At 37.1% G+C, this 11,900-nt stretch overlaps 1 protein-coding gene across 1 annotated transcript in view; it reads right to left on the bottom strand.

The window, feature by feature from the left end:
- Positions 1-5,191: 5,191 nt before the first annotated feature.
- The window catches only part of LOC118240065 (globoside alpha-1,3-N-acetylgalactosaminyltransferase 1-like), an 8,984-nt gene continuing 2,275 nt past the window's right edge, over positions 5,192-11,900 (bottom strand). Inside the window, exons 2-4 of the mRNA XM_035526847.1 lie at positions 6,360-6,392; positions 6,108-6,242; positions 5,192-5,897 (exon numbers count right to left, since the gene is read on the bottom strand). Coding sequence (XP_035382740.1) covers positions 5,192-5,897; positions 6,108-6,242; positions 6,360-6,392 — 874 coding nt within the window. The remainder of the gene's footprint in view (positions 5,898-6,107; positions 6,243-6,359; positions 6,393-11,900) is intronic.

The raw sequence follows: 11,900 nt of genomic DNA, 5'->3' as shown, positions 1-11,900 counted from the left end.
TGATTTAGCATAGGAAGGGGATATTTGAAATTGGTCTTTCATTGCTGACAATGGTGGATTTGAGGGTTTTTTTCAGGAGAGGCCTGATAATCAACACACTGTGTTGAAAAGACTATAGTTCTATTGTTGATAGTTCTTGAGAATGGAGGGTTTGAGTTTCTGTGCTGACCATAACCAGTTTAGAAAGATCTGGTAAATAGGAAATGTTAAAAAAACCCCAAAAAAAACCAAAACAGAATTAAACCAACAGGGTTTGTGGTAATGGTTAACTTTAAAAATTAGCTCAACATGCATGTATTTGAATACATGTGTGGAACAAGGATATACAGAAAGGGTAATTGTTTGGGTTGGCGGCTGGCAGGGAACAGAAATGTCATCCCAGCTTTGTGGCTCAGTAACCCAGTATCTTGTGGTCAAAAGCTTGCATAAAGGTGAAGAACATTCTGAAGTGCTGTTTCTGTTACAATGAAAGGCCCCAAAAATCTGATTGATGTAACAGATAATTATGTAATGAGTGAGCTTATGCTCTGTTAATGAACAGAAATAGCCTCTCATTCAACTTTTTCATGCTTTTTTATTCTTTCTTCTTATCGTCTTTTCAGCACCCATGAATAAAAAGTTTAACAAAATTTGCCTTTAAAAGAGCAGCATAATAAACATAACTGACATATGCGTAAGATCAACTTAATTGCCTCCTCAGGGAAATATTTTCTTGCACCTTGTGTAGCAGCGTTAGTAACATCATGCAAATGTAGAAACATTTTATTCATATACATACACACAATCACATATAGAGTGTAAGCAATACATTTACTTTTACATTTACATTTACTGAGCTGCAGTAATGTCCATCGAGTTTATCAACGTTTATATAACTTTGACAAAGCCAATATTAAACGAGACATTTTTGTTGAACGTTGTAAGTGATTTTTTTAAAAAGATGATTATTTTGATAGTCACTGTTTGTGATTCAGAAGATCAAGACTTTTAAAATGTAAAAGGTTTAAAATGAACAGGAGAGGTAGTACGGCTAATAAATTGAACTCATTAAAATGTTACATTTAAAAAAAACATTTTCTTTTGAAAGTGTAAAATGTTTTATTTTAAACAGAAGCATTTTCATCTTTATCTATAATCTACAATAAATCTAATTAAAGTTTAATGTGTCACAATAACCATCACCTTTATTGATCGATACAGTCACCCCATTCCAGTAGTATCAGTAAAAAGTAATTACATACCCAATCAATAGAACTCCTACCAATGACAGTAAAAACAGGTGACTGTGCTGTAGTAATTGCATGGTGATGTGTATTCTTGGCCCCAGATGGTCCCAAAAAGAGAAGTGGCAGATAGGAGTTTTAAAAAATCCAAACCTTCATAGTCATCAGAATAAAACTAAGTTGCAGGGGTGTGCAGACCTCACCTTCGAAATCAGCAATGTTTAATGGGCAGACAATATATTTTCTCCAAATGTTACCACTGTGTTACTGTATCCTATCATATATTACCAGGTGAAAAACATTCAATATAATAACTATACACAGAATAATTTTACAGTTATAGTCACACACACCCCCCCCAAACCTCCATTTTGGACTTTTCCATACTAGGCTCTCATCAAAGCAGAAAAGCAGAAGGTAGTAACATGTTTAAAGAGAGTGTACACAAATTAACTAGAGTAACTCCAGATGTAACACAGTTAAGACTTTGGTTTCCCATCAGAAGTCTTTCCCATCAGGACTAGAGGTGAACTGGTTAGAGCTGGCACTGGGTAGCACAGGAATTGGAACTACTACTGTGTTGAAGACAGACATCAAGCTCAGTAAACAACAATTTCTCTCTCTGTCTCTCAACCTCCAGATTCTCCCATTTCTGCATAGAAAAAAATTCACAAAACAAGTTGGTGCTCAGGTTCCAACCCAGTTCCTGTAATACTAAATTACTGACTGAAATAAACAAGATAACACTTAAGAACTAACACTGGAAAAGACTTAGAATTGCAAATAATCATGTAAGACTTTGCAATGAACTGAAGTACAGACAGGCAAGTTACTAAGGCATTAGTAGTGAAGCAACAGTGACCTCTGAAGGTGAGGAGAGGAATCGCACTAAGGGACACATGGTTAATCAAGGGTTAAATTTCCCTAAATCCACATCAATTCTTTTGAAGTCTTCTTCATTTAGGAGGCAGAGGAGAGAATTTTATTATTGGTGTTGTTGATAATGGTTGGTTATTTTAGCATGTGATGATATTCCACGTGTTGGGATCTTGCCATTTTCATGTAATTCTTTTATTTACAGTGACAGAAAAAAAATGCAGTTTGTGACATGTGAAAAATGTTTCCCAAAAGAATGCTCTATATTCCAATTCCCACTTTGATTAAAAATGTGATCAGTGTGCCTTCAAATGATTTTCCATGCTTTATTTCCAATTCAAGTGAAATCTGAACATGATTAAATCACCAAAAGACTTTGCTCTGTAACCTAAACTAGTTGATCATTTTTGCCATTGAGTGTTTAACTGAGTGTTTATGCCAGTTGGTGTTTCTTTCTCATTCCATCTGTGTAATTCTCAAGACTCACTGTAACCAACATGCAATACCGGTAGCTAATAGGATAATGTTGACTGAGATAGCTAGCTACCAGTATATTGTAAATAAAAAATCTCTGACACAGCTTTCTGTAAACACACACATTTCATTCAAATATATACTGATAAGAGACAGCAAGCTACTTTTTGTGTGCAAATAAAACCATGTAACTGAAAGTAAAGCATAACCACATAAATTTGTAACATTAGTTAAATATTTGGGTTTTTGTTTTTTTGGTTTTTTTTGGTATTTCACAGATGTTTGTCAGCATTATTGAATACACATTGTGAGTTGTATGTCCTGTTTGTTAATCATCTTAGATGTGATGGTCTCACTTTAAGCCTGTAAAGTGCACTTATAAAGTAAACACATTTAACTTAAATGTGTAATGACCTGGTATAATGTTAAATTATGTGTCATATACATGCGTTACATACTTCTATAATGAATTGGTCAAGGGCAATTTGAGAAAACAAAGTTTTGTAAGAGCCTGATATTGAGCTTCTGAACAAAGGCTTCATAAAACTTGACTTTATGAAGTCATATACTCTTGCTTTATAAGGTGTGCATATAGCTATAACTACATATGAGTATTATACAGGCTTGTGGCAGGCATTATAAAATATAATGTATGCCATATAACACATAAAAGCACTTATAATGCATTATAAATACATGATTCATAGGAAGTTTCTACTGGTTAACGCTGGTCAGGAATTCATTCTCTCTCTCTCTCTCTCTCTCTCTCTCTCTCTCTCTCTGTCTCTAGTAAGTGTTGTTTTGTTTTATGTTTTAGCCTTGTTGACCCCTGAATCTGAATCTCCATAAACCCACATCCCAGAGAAAATGCCACAGCTGTCTCTCCCTATTTCATTGTAGTTCGCGCTAGACATCTGCAATAACAGTATTAAGCACTATTTCTTTTTTTACGTTTTTCAAATGTAAATCTTTTTTGCTTCTAAAATTATTATCAGAGGAACAGTATGGAAGCACTCTGAATTATGCATCGCTAAGATTCGGATCTAAGAGATTTATAATTCAGCGTGCTTCCATACTGTTCCTCTGAGAGAAATAAACAGACTGGGTGAGTGAGAATAAAAAAGCCTTTGTAGGGGTTTTACCTATTACCTATTTAGACTACATATGATTTACTATGCCTCAATTATTAATCAGTTATTATTAATTGCTATTATTAATTAGATCAGTCTCAATGTATTATTCAGAGAGAGAACAAAAGTCTGTTGATCAAGGTATTTACACCTTATATCCATGTGCTATTGAACACACGCCCTTTCTTCCATTGGCACAAGCTTGCTCTTTGTATTGCTCCCAATCCGCCACATCTGCAACTTCATGTAAAGTGACACGCTTGATGGAAAAAGCACAAAAGCCTCAGACAAAGCAGATCAGCTTGCACATCAATGAGAGCATAACATCGGCAGCCCGACCTTTGAGACATATTCCCCTTTACTTTAGTTGGGTGTTGAGACTAAAGAACTGGTGAAGCTTTAATGTGGATACCCAGCCCTACATGCAGCAATACTGTTCTGAAGTTACTAGGCAGCTAAGGCAAGAAGATGCATCTTCAGAAACTGCAAAAAAAAAGCAAGTGAAAAGGTCAGAAGAGCCATGTAGATGTGGATATATATTTAGCATATAAATTAATTACAACCAGGTTTTAAGCATTAAAAAATGGATTACACATCATCTAATAATGGCTTATCAATGCTGTATAAAGTAAGTTTATTAAAAATAAATAACTGTACAGTAAGAGAAAGGTGTTGTAACCCCATTTAAGTGATACTGATGTTATAAACGTACTACTCACTAGTCTAGAATCATGTCCCAGTTCACCAGCTGCCCTGGATGGCTCCAGCTCCATGGTGTGCCCGTTCATTGACAGTGCGCGTCCACAGTCCCAGTATTTCTTTATACTGTTTCTTCTTTACTTATGTTGCAGTATGGACCATAAATGACAGCTCAAGTAAAATGAGCTACTTTTTGTTTCTCATTCCTTGGCTTTAGCAATTGTACTACTGATGCTAAAGTTATCATGTTTTTGTTTACAGATCTCTGAAAGTTAAAAAAAAAAGGGTCTTTTCACCTTTAGATGAATGACTCTTGTGGAGCAATTGTACAGAGAACTTATAATCATACATCATTTTTGGGCTATTAAATATGGTAATTCACAGTTCTCATGAATGATGCCTAAATTGCTGTTCAAATGGAGGACAATAGTACAAACTGACTTTATGACAAAAGTATGAGGGTTTCATGGGGCTCACTATTAACTACATAAAATGCAGGTTAAATAAATAAATAAGTAAACTCAACTACATAACAAAGCACAAAAACATCAACCCTAAGTTTAAGGGGTCATTTGCAATAGGTAAACATTAGGGGAAAAAGGTGCATGTGTGTGTGTGTGTGTGTGTGTGTGTGTGTGTGTGTGTGTGTGTGTGTGTGTGTGTGTGTGTGTGTGTGTGTGTGTGTGCATGTGTGTGTACATGTACTTACATATGTGTGTGTGTGTGTGTGTGTGTGTATGTGTGTGTGTGTGTGTGTGTGTGGGTTAGTGTGTGCTAAGAAGTCGATGCTCACATGGAGTTGGATAAGAAGTCAGGGTTCATCTCAGTGAGGTTTGGAGTGACTTGTGAAACACGAATGATTTTTATATCATTGATTTTGAATTTAAATTCCTGCCACTGGTACTCAGGTGACAGGATCTTGGTGGGTTTGTTGTACAGGAAGTACTTGTTCAGGTGAGACTCCTCATGCCACATTGCTTCAATAGAATTGGCCTTGTCCAAGTCCAGCTGCATGAGGCAAGTTTTAACGAGTCTGTGCACCTCTTCCACTCGACCACCAAACACCGCACCACCATAGTAATAATCTCCCATCCCCTGAGGAATGTAGGCCTGTGACTCAGGCCTCCTCTCATATGGGAACTCATCGTATGGTCTACTGTAATAACCAGGGTGTATCACAGCAACAATATCACCCAGAGTCTCCGCACCCCAGTGACCAGAGAATTTGGTATCCACATTGAGGCTGAACATGTAGTCGACCTCATTGGTCAGTTGGGTCTTAATGAGTTTCTGGAGCTTCTCCATCCTGTGTAATGTGATCTCCTGCCAGCGGTTTGAGCTTGGAATTTTCAATGTAGTCAAACTACGGTTGGCACCCAGTGTTACCATAGGAACTGCCTCTGGCTGGTCCGTAAAGATGTAATAATGCACATGGTAACCCTGCATGTAGTGCCTCTCTGCTGACTCCAGGAAGTCCTTAAGGAACCATACGTATCTGAGGAATTGGGGGAAGGAGTTGTTAATTAGGTTTTGTGCCTGTTTGTTATATTAGAGTAGCATTAGTTTCTATTATTTGCCAGAAAGTATCTTATTTTTTCATGCTGCTCTGAGATGTTTTTCCAAAAACATTAATCAATGCAATATTAAAGTTAATTACACATTACTGCACACAGTAAAAGACCATCAGCCTGTAGTAGATACATACTTCCCGGGAGCAAACACAGTGGTTGCCACGGTGATGTTCTGCATTTTGTAGATGGCATCAATCAGAGTTGTGTCAAATGTTTCCTCCCACACCACCGGAGCAAGCCATGGGGTCACCGTGATGACATCTTTCCTTCTGTTGCACACACACACACACACACACACACACATATGTAAGTACATGTACACACACATGCACACACACACATACACACACAAACACACACTCACACATTACTCCGTATGTACTTACCCATTTAGCAAACTGGGCTGCTTGTACAAAAGCCTATTAAAACACATAAAAGCCAATGAACTAGAGAAAGAAAACCTACAGAGGTCACTAATTCAATATATATGATTGCCAAATCACTACAAATTACCAAATTATATCTAGATAAACAGTAATTAGTTAGCAGTGATTGCATAGTGTCTGTGTGTGTGTGTGTGTGTGTGTGTGTGTGTGTGTGTGTGTGTGTGTGTGTGTGTGTGTGTGTGTATGGTCTGTACCCCTGATGAGAGAGCAATTCCATATTTTTGTACTGTACATCTTCCCTGAGGAAAAACAAACATCAATACATTATTTGACCCTTTGACCAACAATCAGGCCGTTCATCTTTACTGGCGCTATTGTTAAGGTCATAGCTGTCTGCGGTAGCAATAGCTTTAGGTGTTTTTGCTGATTTTGCATTACCAGGCTCTTGCTGATTGGAGTGGCACTAACATTAGCTTAACATATAGTACTGGAAAATGCTGAAGTGTCAGTATTGCATAAAAATCAGTACCAGCCCACTTTGAGCACTGCACAAGACGATTACAATTCAACATGAAACACGAAACATGAAATCAAGGGCAGGGATACACATGATGTGACAATGCCCAAGACAGAAACTGAAGAAAAAAAAACATAGAGCACATAGCACTTGTAGCCATGGGAGCCAAGATCCCAGATGATGCAAGCATGAGAGGGAGCCACTTTGTACCCGCTAAATGTAATAATAACACGACTTACTTCACACTCGAGTAGCACATGAATTCCTTTAGCTGTACATCCACTCTGTAAACATACAACACATGTAAATTAGCTAGTACAGAGAAATGCATAGTAACCTAAGCATGATTGTGTATATGATTCTGTTTATATTGTGCATATATATATATATATGTGTGTGTGTGTGTGTGTGTGTGTGTGTGTGTGTGTGTGTGTGTGTGTGTGTGTGTGTGTGTGTGGGTGTGTGTGTGTGTATTAACACTTCACCTGATCCAGGAGGAAGTGTAGCCCAGGTAAATGCACCTGAAGGGAGAGAGTATACAGTCAGTATCTGAACTGTGATCAGTAAGGGTGTGTTTTAAAACTAAAATAAATATTTATTTCAGTTGCATGCTTTGGATGTAGAAACCATAAGAAATCTAGATTTAACTGTTACTCTCCAACCAGGAGACAAGAGACATGTTTTTAAAAAAGTTTTTGCAAAAACAAACATTGCAAAGTCTTCCCTTTCTCTCTCTTTCTGTGCTAAATGACATTTTTATTTTTAGGGACTCTAGCCTAGAAAAGCATTACTCTTATACATTACTCTTACACTCTTATTACACCAGCAGATTCTTAAACATGAATCCTGAATAGAATCCATAAAAAAAATAATGTCCATTCTTCTGTCTGGTACATTCTTTGCATTGTCAAGTTGTACAACCGCAGCCTCTTCAGCTAAAGTGACTTCAGAATAAATAAACTGATAAACCATGAGTCAACATACGTAACTGGATTTACAAGCACCATGCAACAAGAGAAGTGGCAGATTGCATATTATCCCAAACCATCATGACCGTCAGAGTGAAACCGTCTTGCAGGGGTCTGCAGACCCATAAACAATGAATTCAAGCCACAGTACACTTTGAAGACTGTAAAACATGGAGGTGCAAGTATAATGGTTTGGGGATGTTTCTCATACTTTGGAGTCGGACCCATTTATCACATACCCGGCACCATGGACCAGTTTGAATATATCAAATACTGGAAGACATCATGTTGCCTTATGCTGAAGAAGAAACGCCCTTGAAATGGGTGTTTAAGCAGTGCAACAACCCCAAACACACCAGCAAGCGGGCAACATCCTGGTTCCAGACCAACAAGATTGATGTTATGAAGTGGCCAGCCCAATCCCCAGGGCTCAATCTGATTGAGAATTTGTGGAGTGACATCAAAAATTCTGTTTTTGTTGCAAAACCCAAGAATGCAGAAGAACTGGGGAATGTAGTCCAGTCAGCTTGGGCAGGAACATGTTTTCAGGTGTCAGATGTTAGTTGACTCCATGCCACACAGATGTAAAGCAGTTATCAGAAATAAAGGTTATAAACTAAATATTATTTCAGTGATCAACAGAAAAGCTAAATCTGTAAGCAACTTTCAGTTTATACTGTAAATATTCGAGTTTGTAAATCAAAATGAAGACATCTTTGACAAATTTAACTTTTAAGTAAGGCCAGAAATTAAACTGGTTGTCTTGTTGCCCACACCCTATTTAAATTCCAGTTTCTATTTTTCTCTTCCAGTAATCACAGCCACACAAGCATAGTGCCTGGGTAACCTGATTCAGTAGCTTTCCATTTATGACAGTGATGTGCATGTAATTCCCAAAAAATGATTTAAACCTGTTGGAGATGTATCCAAGTTCAAATCAGTGTTTTCACTTTTATGTTATGGAAATATATACCTTGCTTTTTATCCTTAAAAAGATATGACCTAATGAGTGTTAATAAGATCTCACATGGTTTATGAGCATAGACATGAACCACAAAACACACAGAAGTGAGCAGATCCTGTGTTAATGAGCACAATCCAGCCACAAAAGGGCAAACAATGAACTCAAAGCATATATGCTTTTGTCATCAAGCAATAAAATGTATCAAATATTTTAGATTTTGTTCTGTGATCAAGCATATGTCTTATAATGGTTTGGATGAATGTAATACTTATAACATATAACCTACAAAGGCACTAGTGTGACTTTTGAGACTGAGGCTACTCAAGTCTGCATAAGCAACAACTGTTTTGTAAACAAACTCAAACTTTATTTACAACATTAAGTTAGTTAGTCATGTAACTCAACCTTTTCAATTTATTGCAAATGTGAACATGTCACGCTGTTACAGAACTGTAAAACTGGACACATGGAAGAGACAATTTTTTAAAGTCTTAAGAACACTTAGCTGAGAGAAAAACTCTCATACTTAAATCCAACCAGATAATTTTAAAAACACAGCTTCAGTTCAAGACATCCATATTACTGTGAACAATTTTTAAAGTAACATTATCCCATAATAAAAGAATAGTAATAGGAAGACAAGCCAACATAGCACAGTCAATTACCATCTACTGTGTAAATAAGTTCTAAATATGAGAAACATTGAGTATTGTAGCTATCAACATACTGTATACTTCATACTACATATTATCAACAGTATAGAATGCTGCAATGCAATTAAACTTTAAGTGAGTTTACATGATTCATAACTCTTAATACTCAATTTGCATGAATCGACAAGCACACATCATGGTGCAATCATTAATTTGTCAAACTAACATTTCATTTATATATATATATATATATATATTTGGAACTGCACTGTACCAAAAACATGGATTCAAAGAGCCAGCTATTCATAAGTCACAAACCAACCAATACCATCAACTTGTGGTGTGGTACTTGTGGTGTGGTACTTGTGGTGTGGTACTTATGCTATTGTTAGTATAATACTACAGTATAACAAGGGGTATTGGAGAAGCCAAACTATGTTTCGTATTTAGCAATTTATTTGGTTGCAAAGTTGTAAAAGGAGAAAATGTGAGCCTCCATTTCAAAAGGATCTGAAATCAGAGAGAAATTGACTGTTTATTTGGAAAAAATTGGACTGTCCGAGCCAAACCTCCTGAGAAAACTCTGATTTACAGTAGCCATTTTCAATTTGAAATTTTGAAAATTGTACTCAGACACACAGAGGTTTAACCAAAAAGATGGGTTTTGCCAAACCTAGCTCTTCTCATTATTATTTATTTTGACTTCAAGGATTCTTTCATGGTAATTACAGTTCTTTTTACATGACATTTTTAAAACATAGTGTTCTTAATTTCCTTAATATTGCAAAGTTCCACTCAATATTTAGTTGTAATACCATTGTGGTAATACTGTAAATAAATATGGTCATACCACTAGAAGGCGTCATAGACAGACTAAAAATATAATATGTGAGCATTTAAGTTGGCGTTTCCCAAATCCTGGCCTTGGTGACCCCATGCAATGCACATTTCTATACCTCTCTTGATCTCGACATGCCTAAATCAACCTGGTCGTAAATTAGCAAGTCCTGTATCTGTTAAAAACAGAAGCGAAGGGGAAACAAGTGCTGTGCGCAGAGCCGCGTCAACCCACCTTAACTTGTTCGTTGCTCAATAGGGAATGTGATCATTGTACACTATTCTATCATGGACCATGGCGTTAGCGTTTATACTTTCCACTGACAAGGTGCAAAATGCATGTCCAATACTTATAGCAACATTGTTTATATACATTTGTGGAAGTTTTAACTAACTGTAGTGAACCTGATAGTAAAGCTTAAGTATTAGGTTCTTACTAATGTAGTGTGGCCAGGAGGACACCAAACTGTAACCTACAGTTGTAACCTGTAACCTAAAAATTTATTTAATAACAGGTACAAGACAACTCATCCCCAATGCCATTCGTCCATACGCACGAACAAAGGGAGAGAACAGGAAAGCATATATACACGATGATTAAGGGACGAAACAAGACGCAGGTGAAGCGGTTAACACTACTAACCCGAGGCAGGGCAACATGTGGGGGGAATGTAAACACAAGGTACGTGGTGACACGCTAACAATCACGTGGGCGAGGGCGTGGAGAAGCGGCCTGTTACATTAGCGACTGTTCTCATTCGGGACTTTTGGGGCTTTTTCGGACGTACGGTGGTTTCCGTGACACCTATTAGATCTGTTCTAATTTTAGAAATACTTTTAAATCCGATTTAGGATTAGTCTGTGTCTTGGAAATTGGTTTTATGTAGCATCCCTGTAGCCTAAATCGGGGTTGGGGATACTGGTTTTATAGTGTTGTATACACTCATACATTCATCAGAAACATCTACTTTTGCATAAACGTTTGCATGCGTTTACGAGTGCATACAGTGTAAAATTATATTAAACGCATCCACTGGACATCTGCCCTTTGGACAAAAAAGGCCAAATAAAAGTTGACACTTAAAAGATACAGGCCTCTGATAGTCAGCTGATGTCAGAGTACAGTTGTGGCACCAAGAGTGATCTGAGAAATAGTCTGCATGCAGTCAGCTTTATTAAAGGAGACCCATTCACTGTTCAAAGTGGCATATTCCCTAACAAAAACTAGTCCTTTCAAAATGTGGCCATGAAGCTCACCAGGTAAAGGAGTTAAGTAGCAGCTGGTTATGGGTCTGATTCTTAGGGAGCTCATGTACCATCATACTCGTAAATAGGTAAAGCACTGGATTAGAGTGGCTGCCAAACCCCCAAAAGTGTAAACAATTCAGGCTACATTTGCTGAAAAAAAAAAGAAAAGTAATTAATTTAAAAAAAATTCAGCATTTGAACAATTTTATAATCCTGCTGCAGTACTACCAAAAACATGGGAAAGATTTTGTGATGTGCAGCAGTGCCTTACCTAAAGAGCTAAAGTCCAGGTCAGTCTGACTCCCTCAGATATCTAAAAGAACAGTAAATGTTTTAATGAAGACCCTTACCAAA

This window comes from Electrophorus electricus, chromosome 6 (genome assembly GCF_013358815.1).
Source record: "Electrophorus electricus isolate fEleEle1 chromosome 6, fEleEle1.pri, whole genome shotgun sequence".
Taxonomy (NCBI): Eukaryota; Metazoa; Chordata; class Actinopteri; order Gymnotiformes; family Gymnotidae; genus Electrophorus; species Electrophorus electricus.
This window is presented reverse-complemented; position numbering and strand designations above follow the sequence as displayed.